This window comes from Mixophyes fleayi, chromosome 9, assembly GCF_038048845.1.
Source record: "Mixophyes fleayi isolate aMixFle1 chromosome 9, aMixFle1.hap1, whole genome shotgun sequence".
Taxonomy (NCBI): domain Eukaryota; kingdom Metazoa; phylum Chordata; class Amphibia; order Anura; family Limnodynastidae; genus Mixophyes; species Mixophyes fleayi.
This window is the reverse complement of record NC_134410.1, coordinates 18,383,280-18,407,206: the sequence shown is the minus strand read 5'-3', so window position 1 is coordinate 18,407,206 and position 23,927 is coordinate 18,383,280. Positions and strand designations below refer to the sequence as shown.

General features: G+C 43.7%; 2 protein-coding genes across 8 annotated transcripts in view; one reads left to right on the top strand and one right to left on the bottom strand.

The window, feature by feature from the left end:
- LOC142102116 (uncharacterized) overlaps positions 1-1,075 on the bottom strand; it is a 28,277-nt gene extending 27,202 nt beyond the window's left edge. For 2 of the 3 annotated variants that reach the window (XR_012679208.1, XM_075186753.1), the window contains exon 1: positions 545-652. The gene's annotated coding sequence lies outside the window, so the exon portion shown is untranslated. Of the gene's footprint in view, positions 1-544; positions 653-869 lie in introns of those variants that run through there. The other variant, XM_075186754.1, reaches the window with a different exon arrangement.
- Positions 1,076-1,245: 170 nt separating this feature from the next.
- VARS2 (valyl-tRNA synthetase 2, mitochondrial) lies at positions 1,246-22,927 on the top strand. Of its 5 annotated transcripts, none has more exons than XM_075186737.1 (30): positions 1,250-1,338; positions 3,648-3,815; positions 3,996-4,077; positions 4,227-4,327; positions 6,372-6,493; positions 8,894-8,960; positions 9,094-9,191; positions 9,285-9,366; positions 9,691-9,810; positions 10,285-10,393; positions 10,474-10,562; positions 10,821-10,911; positions 11,512-11,639; positions 11,796-11,899; positions 12,773-12,854; positions 12,950-13,026; positions 14,129-14,213; positions 14,332-14,461; positions 14,729-14,799; positions 14,887-15,012; positions 15,193-15,297; positions 16,221-16,289; positions 16,482-16,560; positions 17,882-18,009; positions 18,438-18,590; positions 19,507-19,707; positions 19,877-19,988; positions 20,908-21,098; positions 21,240-21,341; positions 22,574-22,927. In XM_075186737.1, exons 2-30 carry the CDS (start codon positions 3,672-3,674, stop codon positions 22,646-22,648), a joined length of 3,123 nt encoding a protein of 1,040 aa, XP_075042838.1. In that variant the 5' UTR covers positions 1,250-1,338; positions 3,648-3,671; the 3' UTR covers positions 22,649-22,927. The 5 variants fall into 5 exon arrangements, with proteins under 5 accessions (XP_075042840.1, XP_075042838.1, XP_075042836.1 ...); XM_075186735.1 differs by having other exon boundaries at positions 1,250-1,366; XM_075186736.1 differs by lacking the exon at positions 1,250-1,338 and adding an exon at positions 1,354-1,418.
- The last annotated feature ends 1,000 nt before the right edge of the window (positions 22,928-23,927 follow it).

The following is a 23,927-nucleotide window of genomic DNA, read 5'->3' as shown; positions in this document are numbered from 1 at the left end:
CTCCTGCACTTCCCTAACATGCAATTCACCTGCAGCTCTCCCCCAGCATGCAATTCACCTGCAGCTCTCTACCAGCATGCAATTCACCTGCAGCTCTCCCCCAGCATGCAATTCACCTGCAGCTCTCCCCCAGCATGCAATTCACCTCTAGCCCCCAGTCTTCAATTCATCACCTCCAGCTCCGTCCCCAACCAACTTGCAGTTCACCTGCTGCTTCCACCCATTCCCCACAACATGCAATTCACATGCAGCTCCTGCACTCCCCACCATGCATTGTCTGCAACTATTGCATTTATTCCGCATATAATGAATCTCTGCTGTGCTTCAATCTCACCACTTATATTAGGACAGATCACACTTCATGGAGATTAATGTAAACTCACCAGAATAACTCCCAAGAACCTTCTGAAACACACACATGAGCCTCACACAACACTGCAGCCCATATAGCCACACAGCAATGCATGCTGGGACATAGAGTTCTCCAGGAGTAGGAGTGTATCTGTAATAACAATGTGTATATGTATGTGGGCTCCTCACTCACCTGGGCCATCACTACATGTAACATCTCCGTGTGAGCAGCTTACCCACGTGACTGTGCTCAGCAGGGCATGATGGGACTTCCTGGAATGAGCAATGCATCATAGGAGTGTGCAAAGGAATGACCTATCGCTGCAATCAGGGGCATGCAACACGTGACTCTCCAGCTGTTGAGGAACTACAAGTTCCAGCATGCATTGCCGCACGGTCTGGAGGTTGAGGATGAAGGATAGTATACAAGTATTTGGTGAATCAATACACTGTCCTATTAGCAGCAGTAGATGTTACTGCAGACTTTATATTACCCCTTTTCCTTCTTGTGTATTTACCTTTATAAATGTCAGGATTTTCCCAATTCAGCCACTGAACAACGTCCTACATCTGTTTTTCCAAGTTAATTAAAATGAGTCAGTTAAAGGCAGATACTGTGGCCAGATGTAAATCACATGAATGCTGCACTAATGTATCACAGTCACCTCTATGAATAGGGGTTATGGAGCAGATGAGTGCGGCACATTCAGTATTATTGCTGTCATTCTGACTGACAGGCGAGATAGAGTCTTGGACTCTATTGGTGGGTGCAGAGGGAAGGAAACGCCCCCAAAATATCGCCCAATCCAGGGACATTAGTCCTTTTCTCTGATTGGCTGTGTTAGAACAGAATCGCACGTGTCTGCGTTCCAAACCTCGATACTAAAATGAAACGCGTGCTGGTTGCTGAGAGTTGTGTTCTGTAATTGGTGATTGGCCGCAGGCTTTGCTGGAAGTCTGGCTGCGTCCTGTTAGGACCTCAGGGCGGTGCGTTTAAATGCCGGAGAGAGGCAAGGTCATTGTAGTCCGTAATGAGAGATAGGAGAGAGTAAGGAAAGACTGTAACTGTGATCCATGAGGAGAAGAGAGTGACAGAGGCAGTGTGGCAGGAGGGTAGAGGAGCAAAGGCCTTTGATTAAGATGGAAGCAGTAAGACAGGAGGGGGCAGAGGCGAAAGAGCAGTGACACAGGAGGGGGAGAGAGCAAAGACCTTTGATTAAGGAGGGGAAAGCTGGGACGTTGAGACAGGAGGGGGAGAGTGAGTCATGAGAGGGGGAGAGCAACCGGGAGAGAGGGGCAGGGGCAGTGAGACAGGAGAGAGAGAGCAGCAGGGACAGTGAGACAGGAGAGAGAGAGCAGCAGGGACAGTGAGACAGGAGAGAGAGGAGCAGGAGCAGTGAGACAGGATATAGAGAGAGAGAGGGGCAATGAGACAGGATATAGAGAGAGAGGGGCAGTGAGACAGGATATAGAGAGAGGGGCAGTGAGACAGGATATAGAGAGAGGGGCAGTGAGACAGGATATAGAGAGAGGGGCAGTGAGACAGGATATAGAGAGAGGGGCAGTGAGACAGGATATAGAGAGAGGAGCAGGGGCAGTGAGACAGGATATAGAGAGAGGAGCAGGGGCAGTGAGACAGGATATAGAGAGAGGGGCAGTGAGACAGGATATAGAGAGAGGAGCAGGTGCAGTGAGACAGGATATATAGAGAGAGAGGAGCAAGGGCAGTGAGACAGGATATAGAGAGAGGAGCAGGGGCAGTGAGACAGGATATAGAGAGAGGGGCAGTGAGACAGGATATAGAGAGAGGAGCAGGTACAGTGAGACAGGATATATAGAGAGAGAGGAGCAAGGGCAGTGAGACAGGATATAGAGAGAGGAGCAGGGGCAGTGAGACAGGATATAGAGAGAGGAGCAGGGGCAGTGAGACAGGATATAGAGAGAGGAGAGCAGGGGCAGTGAGACAGGATATAGAGAGAGAGGAGCAGGGGCAGTGAGACAGGATATAGAGAGAGAGAGGAGCAGGGACAGTGAGACAGGATAGAGAGAGAGGCGCAGGGGCAGTGAGACAGGATAGAGAGAGAGGCGCAGGGGCAGTGAGAGAGGAGAGAGTGAGGCAGGATATAGAGAGAGAGGGGCAGTGAGGCAGGATATAGAGAGAGAGGCAGGGGCAGTGAGACAGGCTATATAGAGAGAGGAGCAGGGACAGTGAGACAGCATATATAGAGAGAGAGAGGGGCAGTGAGACAGGATATAGAGAGAGAGGAGTAGGGGCAGTGAGACAGGCTATATAGAGAGAGGAGCAGGGGCAGTGAGACAGAATGGAGAGAGAGGAGCAGGGGCAGTGAGACAGGATAGATAGAGAGAGAGAGAGGGGCAGTGAGACAGGATAGAGAGAGAGGGGCAGTGAGGCAGGATATAGAGAGAGAGGAGCAGGGGCAGTGAGGCAGGATATAGAGAGAGAGAGGGGCAGCGAGGCAGGATAGAGAGAGAGGGACAGTGAGACAGGAGAGAGAGACAGGGGCAGTGAGAGGATAGAGAGAGAGGAGCAGGGACAGTGAGACAGGATAGAGAGAGAGGAGCAGGGGCAGTGAGACAGGATAGAGAGAGAGGAGCAGGGACAGTGAGACAGGAGAGAGAGAGAGAGAGGAGCAGGGGACAGTGAGACAGGAGAGAGAGAGGGAGGAGCAGGGGCAGTGAGACAGGATATAGAGAGGAACAGAAGCAGTGAGACAGGATAGAGAGAGGAACAGAAGCAGTGAGACAGGATAGAGAGAGAGGAGCTAGGACAGAGAGATAGGATAGAGAGAGGAGCAGGGGCAGTGAGACAGGATATAGAGAGAGAGGAGCAAGGGCAGTGAGACAGGAGAGAGAGAGAGGAGCAGTGAGACAGAAGCAGTGAAACAGGATAGGGAGGAGCAGGGGCAATGAGACAGGATAGATAGAGAGGAGCAAGGGCAGTGAGGCAGGATAGAGAGAGGAGCAGGGACAGTGAGACAGGAGAGAGAGAGAGAGGAGCAGTGAGACAGAAGCAGTGAAACAGGATAGGGAGGAGCAGGGCAGTGAGACAGGATAGAGGGAGAAAGGAGCTGGGACAATGAGACAGCAGGGGGAGAGAGGAGCAGGGATATTGAGACAGGATGGGGAGAGAAGAACGGGAACAGAGAGACAGGAAGGGGGAGAAGGGGCAGTGAGACAGTAGGGGGAGTATCTTATTAGTAAGCAAGATTAAAACAATTGAAGATCATATGACTGATTATGATTTTATCACACTAATACTCCTTTGCCATCTATAGGTTCTCTGGGGGTACTTCCACACAATGCTTCACCTCCTTTCCAGGCAGACTGTTACCTGCATGCCTTCCCGTAGGGGTGTTGCCAGCATCACAGAACAGATTAAGAGAGATGAGCGCCGGCAGCGTCGGCGTATTCAGCTAACGGAAGATGCTGCTCAGGAAACAGTAGTATGACAATTGTGTTATTTTATTGTTTGATAGAGACTGATCTTGAATTGCACTTAGACTCAGCCTTATGATATTTAAATCCTGTAAAATACAAATGATGATTCTTGCCTGTATGTGTAAATCCTGTTGTTATACCATTTTTTAATAATATTTAATTTTTCTTCCCATCATATATGCTAGGTGGCGGAAGTTAAAGGCCAGCATTGGAAGGTTAAAGAGAAGATTGAGTATAAAATTGCTACGGAGCCAGGAGAAAAGAAAGGTTGGATGGTGCCCTCTGTCTATTAATCACATAGATCTATTAATCGCATAGCTCTGGCACCTACCCTGCTTGTTGTCCTGGTCTATGCAGTGTCTGCCATTCTTATCATTGCTTCCATTACTTATCAGTACATTACGTTTTAATTCCAGATACAACCTGTCCGCTGCCTGCTTCCTACAGCCCTCGTTATGTGGAGGCAGCATGGTATTCCTGGTGGGTGAAAGAGGGGTTCTTCAAGCCAGAGTACCAGGTGAGGGTGCAGACGAAGCCCTGTTAGTACCACGCCGCTCATTCTTTGATTGAGCTGAAAAAGTAGGGATCCTCACATGCTAGCTTCTCCATAGAAATGGAGGATATATTTGTGTCACATTTGGTGAGGTCTTTGTAATCATATTAAGTTTTGCAGTGTGACAGGTGCGAGTGATTGGAGCGAATTTAATTGAAAGAAGCAATGCAATATGACTCAACGTTGTGGAGAACAAGAAATCCACGTGTCCTACTGTCAGTGTTCTTGCAACTAACAGCCCTTTTACAATTTGCAAAATGAGCCGGAGACCAATCATCATCAGCTATTTATAAAGCGGGACTAATTCCGCAGCTCTGTACAGAGAACTTACACCAGTCCCTGCCCTCATTGCAGTTTACAGTCTAAATAACCTGCTACTATGTTTTTGGAGTGTGGGAGGAAACTCGTGCAAACACGGGGAGAAAATACAAACTCCATGGTCGGGAATTGAACTCATGACCCCAGTGCTCTGAGGTAGAAGTGCTAACCACGAAGCCACCATGCTGTCAATGAATCACTTTATTAGGTACAACTGAACACCTGCTTGTTAATGCTGATTTCTAGTTAGCCAATCGTGTCAGCAACTCAATGTCTAAAACTATGCAAACGTTAAGAAGTGATTCAGTTGTTCAGACCAAACACCAGAATGGGGAAGGAATGTGATCTAAGTGACTTTGACCGTGGAATGATTGTTAGCACCGTACTGGGATGGCTTGAGTATCTCAGAACTGCTGATCTTCTATGATTTTTATGCACAGCAGTCTTTAGAGTTCTGAGCACGAGTTCTGTGGGCAAAAACACCTTGTTAATGAGAGAGGTCAGAGGAGAATGGCCAGACTGGTTTAAGCTGATAGGAAAGCGACAGTAACTGAAATAGCCAAGCCTTACAACAGTGCTACGCGGAGGAGCATCTCTGGACGCACAACTTGTCGGACTTTGAAGTGGATTTGCTGGAGCAACAGGAGATCACAACGGATTCCACTTCTGTCAGCTAAGAATAGAAATCTGAGGCTACACCGGGCACAGTCTCTGAAAAACTGGACAGTTGAAGATTGCAAAAAAGCTGTATGGCCGAGTCAGAATTTGGTGTAAACAACATGAATCCATGGATCCATCCTGCCGTGTGTCAACGGTGCAGTCAGGTGGTGTTATTGTAATGGGGTGGGGAATATTTTCTTTGCACACATAATGTCCCTTAATACCAATTAAATATTGTCTAAATGCCACAGTCTACCAGAGTATTGCTGCTGACTGTGTGCATCACTTTATGGCCACAGTCTACCCATCTTCTAATGGCTACAGCAGATAACTCGCCATGTTACAAAGCACATGTCATCTCAAACTGGTTCCACAAACATGACAATGAGTTCAGTGCACTCCAGTGCTCTCCACAGCCGCCAGAACTCAATCCAGTTGAGCGCCCGGCATAATGGGAGATTCAGCCTGAATGTGCAGCTGACAAATCTCCAGCAACTCTGTGATGGTGTCAGGTCAACGTGGATCAGAATCTCTAAGGAATGTTTCCAGTACCTGGTTAAATCCAAGCCAGGAAGAATGCAGGCTGTTCTGGGAGCAATGGGTGGGATGATACCCAGTACTAGAATGTTGTACCTAATAAAGTGATCACTAAATGTATCATTGCATATTGAGTGAAGTGCAAACTATTTAATATAATTTAGCAAGGTTTAAGAATGGTTTGCTGATTACAGAAATGGAATCTTGTCCACTAATAATGAAGACTCCAAACTGTTCAGTTGCCTCCTTTTCCTGTTTCTTGCTTTGTAGCAATTGGAACTTCTTACCTGAGAGGTTAATTTATTATGGTTTGAAAAGCAATATATTTAAGGAAATGGAACAAAGCAAGGAACCAGGGGACCGATTGTGCAGAATGGCCAATGTTGATAAAGTTGGCATTTCAGTTAAACGTATAGGCGACCGATAGAGTGGTTGTTGAGATGGGGAACTATAATAGTTGTATCCATAGTAATATTACATTACTGCTTTGCAGAGTCACCTCCCTCATGCTACTCCGGAAGTCTTCTCACTCTGTATCCCTCCCCCAAACATCACTGGGTCTCTTCACCTTGGACACGCTCTCACAGTGGCCATCGAGGACTCTCTCGTGCGCTGGTAAGTGATTTAATACAATTTTGATACTGGAAGAACAGTACTGCTCAGAAATGGAGTGTAGATTTTTAGAAATGTACATAGACACTATATGGACAAAAGAATTTGGCCACACCTGTTAATTATTGAATTGAGGTGTTCCAATCAGACCCGTTGCCAGAGGTGTACAAAATCAAGCACCTAGCCATGCAGTCTCCATTTGCAAACATTTGTGATACAAAATGGGTTGTTCTGAAGAGCTCAGTGACTTCAAGCGTGGTACTGTGATAGGATGCCACCCTTGCAATAAGACCGTACTTGAAATTTCATCCCTGCTGGATATTCCACGGTCAACTGTAAGTGATATTAGAAAGTGAAAGCCTCTATGAACAACAGCAACTCAGCCACGAAGTGAAAGACCAAATAAGATCACAGAACAGGGTCAACGACTGCTAAGGCGCATGGTGCATAAAAGTCGCCAATGCTCTGCTGATTCCATAGCTGAAGTGTTCCGAACTTCCACTGGCATTAATGTAAGCACAAAAACTGTGCGGCGGGAGCTTAATGGAATGGGTTTCTGTGGCTGAGCAGCTGCATGCAAGCCTCACATCACCAAGACCAATGCCAAGCGTCGGATGGAGGGGTGTAAAGCACACCGACACTGGACTGTAGAGCAGTGGAAACGTGTTCTGTGGAGTGACGAATCACGTTTCTGTGGCAGTCAGATGGGCGAGTCTGGGTTTGGCGGATGCCGGGAGATTGTTACCTGCCTGACTGCATTATGCCAACTGTGAAGTTCCGTGGAGGAGGGATAATATTATGGAGCTGTTTTTCAGGGTTTGGGCTAGGCCCCTTATCTCCAGTGAAGGGCAATCTTAATGCTTCAGCATACCAAGTCATTTTGGTCAATGCTATCCTTCCAACATTGTGACAACAGTTTGGGGGAAGGCCCTTTTCTATTCCAACATGACTATGTCCCAGTGCACAAAGCAAGGACTACAAATACATGGTTTGATGAGTTCGGTGTGTAAGAACTTGACTGGCCCGCACAGAGCCCTGACCTCAACCCCATCGAACACCTTTGGGATAAACTGATTGGGAGCCAGACCTGCTCGTCCAACATCAGTGCCTGACCTCATAAATGCTTTACAGAATGAATGGGTACAAATTCCCACAGAAACACTCCAACATCTTGTGGAAACCCTTCCAAGAAGAGTGGAAGCTGTTATCACCGCAAAAGGGGGACCAACTCCATATTAAAGAATATATATTTGAATACAATGTCATTACAGTCCCTGTTGGTTTAAAGGTCAAGCGTCCGAATACTTTTGGCCATATAGTGTATCTAATATAGCTCTGATTAAAATTACAAAAGCATGGAAACATTTTTGAAAGTTTCTAGAGAGACCTATAGAACAGTCATTTTAATATTAGCTAAAATCCTCATTTGCATCTACGCGCACTGAGGCTTGAAGTTCCGACGGTACAAAGCTCATAGTTTTTGCATTTTGCACTGCAAATTGAAGTAGACACTGAAGCCCCTCCACGATCGTGTAGGTAGTAGACACCGTCTCTGTTGAGGTATGCTAGGAACTCTCCTTCTTGCCAAGACCTTGAGTGCTGAATGTAACACCTAGGCTGTTTCTGTGTAGTTTTGTTGAGCGGCAGAATAGAGGGCTCATCTCCTGTAGCTACAGTAGAGATCTGTTCCAGTCCTCACCCAGAAAGAGTAATACAGGAAGCGGTGATAACGTCAGAGTTCGTTTAGAAAACTGCAGGAAAGTAACCCCAAGGAAAGCCTAGCTGTCATTATGATTGCAGAAAAGTCAGGGGGTGACAGTGCATCGGAAGTTGCGTGAGTTGTAGTGTCCTAAAGTGTACAGCCAATAGTAACACCGCCTCTTAATTAAATGTGTACAAGCAAATGCAATCATTTGAAAATTTACAGCCAGGACAATTAAGAAAATTATATACATTAATTAGTGAAATGTGTACTTGCATAAATACGAGAATTTTGTGCACAACATAGCCTGTAGGTGAGCAAATGAGCACTGGAGATGGCTTGACGTTGGCAGGTGAGCTTATCCCAATATAGTGATTTTTGTGCACAAAATTTTCCTATTTATGTATATGCTGACACCTCGTAATATGTAAATTGTTTGTTTTAGAGCGCCGGACTATATTCTTTTTTGTTTGCACAAACACAGTGGTCTTAATTGTTCTGGCTGCACTTTCAAAAGTAATTTACTCACTTCTGCACATTTCTTGAATTTAAAAAAACGCGGCTTCTTGGTTTCACTGATCTCTAATATGTGTATAAATGTATCAGTTTTTAAAAAAAACGTGTCCTCTGTATAGTGTAGGTGCAGTGTAGAGCTGTTTTAAATGTACGCGGTTGTAGAGACCTTTTCTTGTCTTCCTCAGGAGGAGGATGCGGGGTCAGAAGGTTTTATGGTTGCCTGGGTCAGATCATGCTGGAATCGCCACGCAGGTAAGTTATGGACCCCACATTTTTTTATTTATTTAATTGATGGGATCAATGATTTATGTTGTTGGTCACCTTCATCATCATCAATTATTTATATAGCGCCACCAAATTCCGTAGCGCTTATCCTGTCTTCTAGGCCGTAGTTGAAAAGAACCTGTTTAAAGAGCTAGGCCTGTCTCGCCATGATCTGGGCCGTGACCAATTCCTACAGGCTGTCTGGAGGTGGAAGGAGAAGTAAGTGGTGGTGGATTGGTTTGTTTTCGTACTATGATGTTGGTCATGTATACTTGTATTCTTTGTACAACTTTTAATGTATTTTCCTTTTAGTAAAGGGGATAGAATTTATCATCAACTCAAATCTCTGGGAGCTTCTCTTGACTGGGACAGATCTTGCTTTACTATGGACAAAGTAGGCCCATACGCTGTATTTTTTTTATTTTTTTAAGTGCCATAAATACTATTTTTATTTATTAACCGTTATTTGTATAGCATCTACAAATTACTTAGCCATTGTACAGAGAGTATTAAATCAAACACACATCAGTCCCTGCCCCTCTAGGTGTGCCTCAAATTTGTTTAGTAGAAGACAATTTTTCAGATAGAAGATATTACGTTGTTATTTGAATTGGATACTGTCCAAAGGAAATTATATCTGCAGATGAGAACGTTTGTAATATCTTTTTAGAAAGTGTTTGTTGGCTCACTGATCTGATTGTTTGTGGCTTTTGTTCAGCATTTCTCTCGGGCAGTGTCTGAAGCTTTCATCCACCTCTATGAGGATGGTTTGCTTTCTCGACGGAATCGCCTTGTGAACTGGTCCTGTGTCCTTCGTTCCTCCATATCGGATATTGAGGTGAGACGACATTGTTTAATATCTCTCCTCTCTCTCCTCTCTCTCCTCTCTCTCCTCTCTCTCCTCTCTCTCTCTCTCCTCTCTCTCCTCTCTCTCCTCTCTCTCCTCTCTCTCCTCTCTCTCCTCTCTCTCCTCTCTCTCCTCTCTCTCCTCTCTCTCCTCTCTCTCCTCTCTCTCCTCTCTCTCCTCTCTCTCCTCTCTCTCCTCTCTCTCCTCTCTCTCGTAAATGCCTCTTTCCTCACTTTAACAGTTCCTTAATGCTTTTGTCATTCTCATGTATTCAGTTAACTGGCTTTTCCCAAGATTTCCTTTAAAGAAAGTGCATAACATTTGTTACACACCTAGATGTTAGACTCTCTTCATGCTAGCAATTTATTACCTAGTTCATTTTGTTTGACAGGTGATGGTTTTATTGCAGAAAGCAGAGTTGACCTTTCCTCTCTCTACATTACGTTTGGTTTTCTGTTTTCACAGGTGGAGAGCCAGCAGTTGAATGGTAAAACCTACCTCTCTGTACCCGGGTACGAAAGAAAAGTTCCTTTTGGCGTTCTATTCAGCTTTGCTTATCCCACAGAACAAGGAGGTAACATTGACAATATGATTTTACTGTCTTTACTTTTCTGTGTCGCTGAATCTCAACCGTTCCGCAAATTGATTTTGCAGATGATGAAATCATCGTAGCCACTACACGTCCGGAGACTATGCTGGGTGACACCGCTGTGGCCGTCCATCCAGAAGACTCTAGATACTTGGTTAGTGTCTTTGAGCCTCCTAGGTTACCTGATTCTGGAACTATTCTGGAGAAAAGTCTCCAATGTGATGGACAAGAATGGGTGATATGTGATGACCATGGTTCAGGGCAATGAGGACATGCTTGAGCTAGCAAACCGTTAGACTTGGATACTGGACCCATAAACATTTGACCAGTAGCCTCGTTATATGAGCTGAAAGGGCATGCTCTGTGATCAGGTGTCCCTAAATTGTATTTGCTTTATTTTTGTCCCTTTCAGAAATTCCATGGAAAGAATCTTTGTCACCCTTTCACTGGAAGTTTACTTCCTGTTGTCACCCATGCTCTTGTCAACCCAGAGTTTGGTACAGGTCAGTATACGATAGACCAATAGCTACTACTCCTAAATCCTACAGTAAGTTATATATTTATTGGATCATCATAATATAATATGGGAACAGGAAAGGTTATTGAAAACTCCAGAAATGTTTTTAAATCTATTGGGTTTTGTTTTGTTTTAAATTTAATTTTAATCCTGGGAGTAGTGACTAGGATTACAAACCATTTGTGGAATAGTGAGGTTAATATATGGAACCAAGAAACCATTAAGAACCAGACTTGTGTGTGACTCTTAAAGTTGGATAGCTCATGAGATGTCAACTGGTAGAAGAGCACCAATCAGAATGATCTCCTTGAGAGATCAAGAGATGAAAGAGAATTGGTAGAGTTATAGGAGGAAAGGGATGAAAGGATGTCTATCAGGAGGATGTTTGAAGTGTTTAAGGAGAAGACTTAATGTTGTGAATAAAGTTGTGTATTCCAGGCAGAGCAGAAATTAATAAGACAACTTTAATGGGATAACGTGCAAAGGTAGAGGGAAGAACCAGGCATAGAGACACAAAGTTTGGTGTCACTAGGCACCATCAGTCACCGGAGATACATAATCACCTCTGCTGGAAATTCACTTCCAGGAGCTGTAAAAGTGACCCCTGCCCACAGCCTGGTGGACTTTGAGATGGCGCAGGACCTGGAGCTGCCTTTGGTGTCTGTGATTGGAGAAGACGGAACAATGACAGAGGCCAGCGGGCATTGGATTCAGGTTTAGGACATATTGTTCTTTTCTTGTGTCTGACTACTCTACAAATTCTTCTGTTCATCTCACTCCGTTGGGTGTGTTTACTTTGTGTGTACACATGTTGCTTAAGACACTCCTTCATTCCTCATGAACTGTCTCCTCTCATGTTCTGCTTCACAGGGAGTGAAAAGATTTGACGCTCGTGAGAAAATTCTGGCTGCGTTAAAGGAGAAGGGTCTTTATAGGGGAGAATGTGAGCATTCAATGCCGCTTCCTGTCTGCAGGTGAGCATCATTGTCCCGAATCCCGCACCTTGTTTATTGAAGAGCTGTTCTTACAACTTTCGTTGGTCATCTGTGTATTAAAACTAAAGATGTCACCGTTATCTGTGTACATCTATATTAAAGATGTGTTTGACCACATTTCTGTTTGTATTCTTCATCTTCTGCACGTCTGTATGTCCCCTGCTTTGCTGTGGACAGGCATAGAATGACCTGCAGCTTATCAGATTATTGTAAAGCTTGCAGCAGAACACGTCGTTTCAGAAGTTGATTTATGCTGGTCTTGTGGGTGGTAGTCACCTGTTGACTTGTGCATTTGGGTGAGGGCAGGGCTACTGTGTCATGATGTGTGCAGGCAAACAGGAATCTGCAAACTGTGAGTTATATGGCGGAAAGAGCCTGGTCCACTGACAGCACAGAGTAGTGATGTGAAGATTCCGTCCAACTTGTGGGGTACGAAATAATGATGGTGCTTATTCCGACAAGACGTACCCTGACGTGTTCACACCAAAGGCCTCCTTTCCGAAAAGGCTCCAGGACAACCGATGTGGCAACCGACTGCAAGGCATCGCGATGAATGAGGGAGCCGGCGAGAGTCGATGACGTTACTGGCGAGCGCGACGCTGTGATCGGTGCTGTTTAGGGGGTAATGTAAGTATGCGGCCATTTACAATGTACTTTACAAAGCGTTGTACATTGTCCATGGCCGGATACTTAGATCCCATTAGGACTCTATCCTACAGATCTGGGAGAAGCTTCAGCTGTGTGTAATGGAGGAGGGTTCATGGTTAAAATGTGAGCCTTTCAATGTTGGGGGTTTATTGATTATTTAATTCATTTTTCTAATAATTCTACGTCTCTGTCTGTATCGCTCAGTCGTTCTGGTGACGTGATTGAACATCTCTTGAAGAACCAATGGTTTTTGAACTGTGAAACAATGGCCGAAAAGGCTCTAAGGGTGAGGCTGGTTTTTCTCTTGTATCTTTCGATCATTCCCTCTTACCCTGTATCATCTGCTTTATATACGTTTCTTCTGCCCCGTTATTCCTCCAGGCCGTGGATTCAGGACAGCTGAAGCTCACACCGTCCTATCACCAGAAGAACTGGAGGAATTGGCTCTCAAACATCAGGTTTGAATTAGGAGAGGAATATATGTTCGTTTCCTGTAGTCGTACGAATATCTCTCTGACATGACTAAAGTGTTGTCACACAGTGGTTTTTTTTTTTTGGTTTTTTTTATAACTTTTTATTAGAAACATCTTTTCCCATAGAAAATGCATTACAAAATCTCGAGAGGTTGAACAGAAATAGATAACACGTATTTACACACAACAGGTTCTCTCGCACTTGGGAGATAAATGTATATTTACCTATCTATACTACAAAGATGTTTTAACTTTTCAAGTTTGAATGGTATAAAGGGGGGGGGGGGTATACAGGGACCAAAGGGAAGGATGGGGGGGGGGGGGGGGGTAAATGATTCACACATCCAATGAGAGAACAAGTATGCTTGCTTAGGAATATCTTTCCATGTCTAGATTCCAGTAGAACTGGAGTGGAGATTGATTGTGATATATGGCCCATGGGGTCCAAATTTTGTAGGAGACGGAGGAGCCCCTCAGAACACTAGTAATGTGTTCCATCTGGTAAGTGTGCCAGATCCGACTGCAGACCATCTGGAGTGTTGGTGGTGTGGAGCTTTTCCAAGAGGCCCACACAGTGTTTTTAAACTTTTATTTACGTTATTATATTATCAAAGCCTGCACTTCTGTGGTAAATACTATAATTAGAAACCACTTAAGGGCTTATTAAATATGTCCGGAATGTCTTCTCTACTATCCTTGCTGGAAGTAGCCATTTTTAAGTTCCTTATGCACAGGCCTTGTCTGGCCGCTGTGTTAATCCACCGAACTTCCAAATCTGTCAGAGTTCGCTATAGATGTACATGCGTGTGTATGTCAGCGGACATATATTAGCAGACAGATAGCGATTGTCAGAGCTGCCAGATATGAATTGTTTGATACTTCTTGTATGGAAATGTCAGTTCTGGGGTTAGTTGTCTTTCATTCTCAAGTAGATAAATCTATGAAATAAATGCAAATCCTATCTTAAATCATGTTTGTTTGTTTTGTGTTTTTAAAAATAAGATTTTAAGAACTTTTTTTTTTTTCTTTCCGCAAAGCCTTCATAATACATCATTTTAGTTTTCACATTTGATTCTTTGAATTCTAGTGACTGGTGTGTCTCCAGGCAGCTGTGGTGGGGGCATCAGATCCCAGCGTATCGTGTGACCATATCAGAGGTTCAGCCTGCCCAGGTAACTACAACCAGAATAACATGCTCTGATAAAGACACCCATAAAGGTGGGACCTAGAAACAGTTTATTTTCCCTATCCTGATGATGCAGACTAAAATGAGCCATCTGTGTTTTTCAGGACACTGTGACCAAGGAAAGAATAGATGAGAGTAAAGAATTCTGGGTAGCTGCCCACAGTGAGGCCGAAGCCAGGAAGAAAGCAGCAGAAGCCTTGGGTAAACCTGAGATAGAACTCTCTCTAGAAAGAGGTGAGAGGTAAAATTCTCTTTGACACTGAGCAAACAGTTGTGATGAAATGGAAGGAATCATAAATTTGCAGCAATATTGTATAAAAAAAACAAAATTAAAGGAAATGGTCTACTTTTTGGGGGTTTGGGACGTATTTGCACAATCCGCCACCCCTGTGTCCTGCAGGGAACTACAAGAGATGATGATTATTATTATAGCTTCAGGTAATAATGTAATGCTCTATTGTTGACTTTCTTAAACTGTTTCATTGACCTTCTTACATTTAGATCAAGATGTCCTGGACACCTGGTTTTCTTCCGGTCTTTTCCCGTTTGCTATGTTGAGATGGCCAGAGCATGTGAGTTTTGTGACATGACCTTATTATAGAACTGGATATGATATATCATCACTAACCTCTTGACGTCGAGGTGTCTCTTCCTTACAGACCAAAGATCTTGTGGAGTTTTACCCTAACTCTTTGCTGGAGACGGGCAGCGATCTGCTCTTCTTCTGGGTGGCTCGCATGGTCATGTTAGGAGAACAGCTCACGGGGCAGTTACCATTCAAAGAGGTAATAGTGGTCTCAACATGTAACTTTACCCATCATCTACGCACAATGGATTCGTTTTGTTCAGTATCGGTAACTTGGAACCAGTGAGATCACTGAGGAACAGAGAACCTTTCTTGTTTCGCTGGTTGCTTGTGAGTTGGTAACCAATATTGATAAGAATGTCACTTTATTTGCTGACAGGTGTTACTGCACTCCATGGTCCGAGACGCCCACGGAAGGAAGATGAGCAAATCTCTAGGGAACGTTCTGGATCCTCTAGATGTAATGACAGGAATTTCTCTGGAGGTACACGCAGCCATCTGCTCCGACTGCACACAGCTATCCGTGTAATACGTTTGTCACTGTGCTGTCCTTCACCCATTTCCATCAATTTATTAAAGATAATCGTTATTTTTAACATTTTTCATTCTCTACATATAAACAGCACAGTTCTTATATGTGGGTTACCTTCTCTGCGTTTATTTAAGTAGTAAAAGCATTGTAATTATAATTTAATTTCCCATGAACACTGCCTTACGCTTCATGTGCATAGACTTTGTACCATGACACCATACATAAATATAGATAGACATGTGGCCCCATTTAGCTGGAGCCCGCGGTCACAGTACTTGGGACAAAGACGATGCTAATCCTAGGAGAGGGCTCGTCCATCATCTAATGGGGTTAAACTAGTCTTGATTGTATACAAAAGAAAAAGACAGTCGTCAGTGCCTGTCCTTAACACTGCATCAAATGCACTCACCTCCCAGCTATAGGGGCTTGCATCTAACAAGGGCTGGCTTGTGAGCCACACCCAACAGGCCTTATATAGGCATAATAGACAGCGGCTAAGACAGTGTAAGGCAATATTTTGAAACAAAACCAGAGCAGAAATAAACCTGCCCATATTCTATATTGTACCTACTGCGTGGCAATGTAAATGCCCTATGTGTATATAAAACAAAAAAACAGTTGCATATCTGTGTGTATCTAGCAAAATGAAAACAAGGTATTGGTTCGTATTTTAATCAAAACATTTAAGCCTGCATCCTAGCATAAAGGTCACCTCATTGTATACAGGTCCTACACCTATATGCTTCAAAAACCACTAAAATGTTGTTAAAATCAAATGCACTCACCTCTCAGATATTGGGGCTTATATCTAACAAGCCTTTATTGTATTTCACTCATTATCACATCTAACGTGTATGCTCACAATTACCTTACAGAGCTTGCGCAAAAAATTAAATGAGGGAAACTTGGATCCACGGGAACTTAAAGTAGCGGAGTCTGCACTGGTAAGATGTACTCCTCTATATTATGCAGGTATAGAATAACCTCTGATGTCTTCAGCAGTTAGACAGGGACTATAAAGTTTGTAAATTGCAAATGTTTAGATAGTAGAATTGATAGGAAAGAGGACAGCATCAGCACATGCAGAGGAGGTAATGTCAGTCTCTGCCTTACGCTGTATATGTGTTTCTTCTCAGATAAAGGATTATCCACAAGGGATCCCAGAGTGTGGGACAGATGCTCTGAGATTCGCCCTCTGTTCTCATAGACTACACGGTGAGGAAATCCCTGCTACTATGTGTAAAGAGAAATTTAAGCTTGTAGAATTCAGAATCTAATGTATAATTCATCAATGTAGTAGATCTGTTTCTCCCAACGTGCCTGGACATGAACAGGGCTGGTACTGAGAGCCGTTGGTCCCTGTGTATTGAACAGGGACCAGAACAAGTGGTTTCCAGGTTGTTCCTCTGCAGTGTTCTCTTTGGAATGCTGAACACAGACGATCAGCCAATCATACGTCTTCAATAACACAGTATGAAACACACCTATGTCTTCTTCACACTCAGCTGTCCGTGCCTTGCCCAAAGCCTGGTCTCCTGCTGCTAGCCTCAGCTGTGCATGGGGAGTGATGACCACCCTCCAACTCCTCCCTGAAACTGCAGACTTTCCACAGAAGAGGGAGAACTCCTGGGTCTAATAAGATCCATATAGGTTGACACTCCCCATAACCTTTATTAAAGTACACATATTAGGAATCCCTATAAAAGTTGCAAATGAATGGAATAAATAGAAAATAGCTGTGTATTTACCAGGGTTACGCTGACTTTGCAAAAATAACAATGTCTCCGCCCAAGACAATGGAGATTAAACCATCATCCCTAGGAGGCCGATGCTGGGCACTCAGAAACTGAAGACCCGCCCTCCCCTAGAACCTCCCTCAGCTCCTATTAACCTTCGGGGGTGTGATAAGGGTCTTTTCTCAGCTGTAAAGTAGGAGAAAAAGGCAGCAGTACAGGTAGTTATCACCGGCTAGTCTCAGCTGACCGTATCCCTCAACACTGCCCCCATGGGTGAGGCTTTATGCCCCTTCAGCTCTAGACATCTGGATCTTTACTCCTCCGCACCTACCAGGGATTGGGTGTGGGATGCAGTCCCATATATCCCTTATATGCTTCCATGACAAGGATTTTACAGTTCAAAATTCCATATGACAGTAGCCCATAAGAGCCGGCCTACATCCTTCTGTCCAAACATGAAACAATGAACAGTGAAAAGAAGGAAAATGTAAAAAAGTGAATAAATAAAGTGTGCCATTATGGTTCCAGCCCTTAATAAGCAATTTTTAAAATTATTCTTACCCTGTTAGCCACTGTACAGTTCAGGCAGCCAGCTTGTGGCGTGAACCAATATTTGTGAAATTTTCTTTGACAAGAAGAGTTTTTTTTTTAACATTTTATATTTTTTAATAAATATAAGTATATTTTTTTACTTTATAATATGACTTTAAGAATGTTTGCCACAAACAGCGAATCAGGAACCTCTTAATGTCTGATACCATTCTTCATCTCCTTCTTCAATTCCCCTTTGTGTCTTTCAGGTGACAATATCAATCTGGATGTCTCCTTCGTCGTTTCCTTCCGCTATTTCTGTAACAAAATCTGGAACGGGGTGAAGTTCACGCTCTCTGCTCTGGGGGAGGGGTTTACGCCTCTCCCAATGGAAGAGGTGGGTGGAGTTTCCCAGGTTTGGTCACTTTCTAATACTCCCATCTGTGTTCCACAGCTGACGGTTATGGCTGTCGGACAGTAGCCTCTAACTGTACAAAACATTATATCGTAACAACCATGTAATGGATGAGAGACGTTGTGACTACTATGCAATTGTGCCTACATAGTAAGCCGCCAATATATTTGAACTTGTCTGTAGTATGTGCTAGAGTTCTGTTCTATGTGAGAATTTACTGCCAACGGAATCCTGGGATATGTGAGTTCTAATTTTTGTTTGTATCAGTTACACTACATTACATATACAACAAGGCATTCATGACCTAGCAGCGCGTCCACATTTATTACTCCCTCTTCGGCCAGATACGCCCGCTGCTGCTGATCCTCCCAGCTATTACATCTCCTAATGATATTCTGTCTTTACACTAGCTGAGGCCCCAGGATCCGATGGATCGATGGCTCCTAGACTGCCTCCGGCGGCTCATTGTGGAGTGCGAGAAGAAGCTCCAGGCCTATGAGATTCATGGAGCCACTGGAGCTATCCACACTTTCTGGGTGAAGAACTACTGTGATATCTATTTGGTAAGTAGGACATGCAGGCTCCCATGGAACATACATGATAATTCAATGTGTGAGTGGGTAAGGCCTCAATCTTTAGAATATTATCGCTGGCATTGTACTGCCAGACATTACCACGCTGTGCGGCTGCACACATGCCGGCCATTACTGTAGGGAATCTCCTCTCCTTTTTCCTCGCACCTGTTTGCGGTATAAGGAATAATGAGGGGAGATTCCAGCCAGAACATCGGCATGATCCGTCCCTGTAGACATTCCGGAGAACTAAAATGAATGTATTGATATTAGTACTGAACCATCCACATGCCATATAATCGAGGAGTTTTAAAGCTACAAGAATGTTGTCATGCAATACTCGGCACTTAAAGTCCCTGAGTAAATAGCCCCTTTCCAGTCTCATAGATTTTAATTCAATCAACACACTATGATATAGTATCATCATCATCATCACCATTTATTTATATAGCGCCACTAATTCCGCAGCGCTGTACAGAGAACTCACTCGGATCAGTCCCTGCCCCATTGGGGCTTACAGTCTAAATCCCCTAACACACACACACACACACACACACACACACACACACAGACTAGGGTCAATTTCTTAGCAGCCAATTAACCTACCAGTATGTTTTTGGAGTGTGGGAGGAAACCGGAGCACCCGGAGGAAACCCACGCAAACACGGGGAGAACATACAAACTCCTCACAGATAAGACCATGGTCAGGAATTGAACTCATGACCCCAGTGCTGTGAGGCAGAAGTGCTAACCACTTAGCCGCCGTGCTGCCATCTGTATGTTCATTGTATCCGATTGGGTGATCATTGCATCAGGAAAGGGACTTGTTTTGGTTTTGATCGTTCTCCCCTCTCTAATAATAATAATATATATATGCAAATATATTTAATCTTCTCTACAAACACAGGAATCTGTAAAACCCATCTTAAAGGGCCCAGGTTCCCATGACGCCCAACAAGTGCTGTACTGGGGGGCAGAACAAACTCTGCGTCTTCTTGCCCCTTTTACCCCTTACTTATCAGAGGAGCTGTGGCAGCGCCTGCCGGCAGCCCCTTCGCGGAGTGCGCCCAGCATTTGTGTTGCTGAATACCCCGCTCCCAGACACACGGTAAGCGACAACGTGGCAGATTGTTGTGTGTCTTTTTGAAAGAAGTGGACAGTGGATGCCTTTTTCTGTATGTGCGTTAGTGCAGTAGGGTTATTTTAAATTGTTGGTGTATTAGTGTTAACGATTAATATAAATCTGGAGGCTGTTCATGACCTTCTCTGTCACCCAGGCTCATTGGTTTTACCCCGAGGAGGTGCAACGCTTTACCTTTGTTCACTCCGTAATCACCGCGCTGCGCAGCCTAAGAAGTGACTATAACGTGACCAAGGCGCGGCCGGAGGGTGAGTGGACCTGTTTAGGTTTAACTAGAGGGGTCTCCTCACTGGAAAGAGGTTACTCCTTCTCCCTAGAACTCTTCTGCTCCCTTGCTTCTTCCGCCATTCTCTTTCTAGTGCCCTGCGTAGGAAGTGGGCATAGGGAATTGCCTTTCTTTTTAATAATTTTAAACAGGCTCAGCTGCCTCCTGGAGTGTGGCTGGAGAGTTTCCTGGCCGATGGCAGTGTGTCGCTTCTCAGTGAAGTGTTTTATTCTTCTACTTTGTTCTCTAACGAGCATAGCGGATGACAAGTGAGGATCGTACTCACTACGAGGGCAGTAGGGTGGTCTTGAGACCTTGTTCCTTCCTGGGGATGGGCATGTCATATCCCAGTGATCTGTGTCCAAGAAGTGGGGTGCTCCTTCTCCTTTCCATCTACCTATACTGGTGGCCTGAGGATCTATCTTTGGAAACACCTAGTGTACCAGACCTGTTAGTTTTCTGAATTAACGGACATCCAAAAGCCTCTTTCCAAAGTCCATGTGTGACACCAGCGTTGGTGGAAAAGGTCACATTCACTTACACACAATATGGGCTGCTTTTTTGTGAATACAACCAATCCACAAAGATCTAATGACATTAGTGCAATGTATAGGCTACTGAATCGTGAAAACTGGTTCCTCCCGCAAATGACTGCTCCCACTGTGTGCAATTAGGAGTATTAATTAAGGGAAATTTTGCAATTGCATTTTTAGCGTCTAACTTTGTGCAGGCACTCCAGTTAGATATGCCTAAAATCTCACTGGTTTTAGGGAAGGACTGCCCGAAGGAGAGATTGAAAAGGGTAATAGGCCAAAAAGAAAATCTACAGCCTTGGCTGTTTGGATATTTAATATAACGGTAAAGCATGCTAAACAATTTGTTTTTATTTCTCTCCGCCCCAGCCCACATCTTCTGTTCTCAGGAAGATGACCTGCGCTCTCTTCAGTCTTTCCTCTCTGCACTCCAGACTCTCTCGCTGACAGGTCCCCTTCACATTCAGCTCTCCAGGGGTAGTCCTCAGGAGCGTGAGCATCGTATTGGCTGGGCTTTAGGAGAAGTGAGCGATAACTGTCATCTTTACATGAACCTACAGGTCCGTAACACTTGTCTCTGGTAGAATACTGTAAAGATCCAATGGCTCCTAGCCAGTACCCAGTAAAATATGTTGGAATATAATAAATAAACAATTCAATGTGAAGCTTACACTATAAGTTAATTTGACTTTCTTTACCAGGGACTGGTTGATCCTCTCTCGGAGATCAGCAAACTGCAGAATAAAATTAAGAAATTAGAGCGTCAGCTTCAGGGCAAGATACAATGCACGGAGGTGGGTGAGGTATGTTGGAGATCCTTGCAGTAATTCATGTTTGTCCCTATAACAATCTGTATTGTCTGTCACCACTTGGTATGAACAGAAGTATTTGTGATCGGGAAAGAAAAAGTGCTAGGTGGTTAGCACTTCTGCCAAATAGCACTGGGGTCATGAGTTCAATTCCCAACCATGGCCTTATCTGTGAGGAGTTTGTATGTTCTCCCTGTATTTGTGTGGGTTTCCTCCGGGTGCTCCGGTTTCCTCTTACACTCCAAAAACGTACTGGTAGTTTAATTGGCTGCTAAGAAATTGACCCGTGTCTGTGTCTGTGTCTGTGTGTGTTTAGACTGTAAGCTCCAATGGGGTAGGGACTGATGTGAGTGAGTTCTCTGTACAGCGCTGCGGAATTAGTGGCGCTATATAAATAAATGGTGCTAATAATAATAATAAAAGCATCACATCAGAGAGATGAGGTCTCTGCGCCAGACCTGCCGATGTTGACTGACACAGGATTGATTGGATGGTATTTTAATTTCAGCCAGCAGGGGGAGCCATGTAGGCCAATTGAGCTATACCTGTACAACTAAGGTGTAAGGCAGGTGCTGCATTAAATAAAAGTACATTTGATAACTGTGTGCATCCCCTCTGTCTTTCTAAAGCTGGCCATACAGTAATCCGTTTTCTGGTCTCTGAACGGTTACGTTGCTGTGTAATTACAGCAATTTTAAGCACACACGTTACAATGAGGTTGTTTTTAGTCTGATCGTTTTTAATCAGATTATAAATCAAACTCCTTTTTTAGTTTACCTAGCAATTCTTAATCCAACACAGCAAAAAAAAAAAATGTTTGTACACATGTATTGTAGGGCAGTTGGACAACTGTCGGACTTTAACCGTACTTTTACCAACTACATGTAATTGTCTGTCATCACACACTTCTATTTAACGGTTCAACAAGAAATGATCTAATTGGAACATGTGTAGCCATCGTTCCTACTTATCCTCCCTATTGTCAACACACTAAAGAAAGTAAAGGGGAGACGCGGAAAAGTAATTGCTGCATGAAAAACTTTTTGAAGTTGGAGAACATACAAAGTGTAAATTGGAGACACACACAATATGTCATGCATTCATTTGCTTACATCATGCCCAACAAAGTGTCACATTGTTGTAATGACATTGGCCTGTGTATTTGTCTTTTTTTTTATAAATATATTTTTTCCTCTAACCTTGATTCCTTTTGCGTCTTTCTGCAGGATAACTCTCTGCACCTGAAAATCTCTAAGTTGCAGCAGACAATGAGGACTTTAGAGGAAATGTTACAAGAATGAACAAAACAAGGACATTGGCTGGTAGAATTGATCGCCAACCTGTGGTCACTATGTGTATTACAGGTCACAAATTACTGTAGAAGCTGGTTCATTTCTTTTGATACAGTCATGTGACACCATGTGGTTATCATGGATATTGCCTGGCGTCTGTGTATTTTAATAGGTATACTCTGTATACTTAAGAATAATCCTCATGTGGTCACTATATATGTATTGTAAAAACAGAAATGCTCTGTAAATATATATTTTTCCTATTAAATTAATACATTTTAGATACAACTTTTACAGTTTGATACATTTTATATGCAAGTTTTACAATTTGATTTATTGTGCACACATTTTTTTTCCGCCTAGGTCACTACAATGTTTAGATATAAGGGCAAGCTTATGACCTTACAGATGTGACTTTCATTAACGTATCGATGTGTAGAAGTGTTAATTAAGCAAGGACTATATAAACCTAGAGATTTTTTATTTTTTTTTATATGACACAATATAGTATAGAGGATGACGTATGCTGCACGGTAGATTATACACCGGTCAGCCACAACATTAAAATCAGCTGCCTAAAATTGTGTAGGTCCCCCCCTCGTGCCCCCAGAACAGCTCTGACCTGTGGAGGCATGGACTCCACAAGACTTCTGAAGGTGTCCTGTGGTATCTGGCACCAAGACGTTAGCAGCAGATCCTGTCAGTTGCGAGGTGGGGTCTCCATGGCTTGGACTTTGTTTTTCCAGCCCATCACAGCAAATGCTCAATCAGATTGAGATCCTCAAACCATTCCTGAGCAATTTTGGCAGGGCGCATTATCCTGCTGAAATGGGTCACTTACATCAGGAAATATTGTTTCTATGAAGGGGTGTACTTGGTTTGCAACAATGTTTAACTAAGTGGTACATGTCAAAGTAACATCCACTCCCTCCCACTTAGGGGTGTATTTACTACACTGCAGGTTTGAAAAAGTGGAGATGTTATCTATAGCAATCAATTTGGATTCTAGCTGTCATGTTGTAGAATGCAATAAATAAATGATAACTAGAATCTGATTGGTTGCTATAGGCAACATCTCCACTTTTTCAAACCTGCAGTTTAGACTTTTTATCTAACACTTTGATTTCCCTGATGCTCCCCTCCTTACTCAGTTTCTCCCCTGTCACACTTTGTATCTTTCTTATCCTCTGCATAATTTTCCCTTTATCAGCATTCTACTTTGTCCCTTTTTTGTTATATTTTGCTGGGCATGGCCCTTGAGTATGTGGCATGCCCCCAATGTGACACG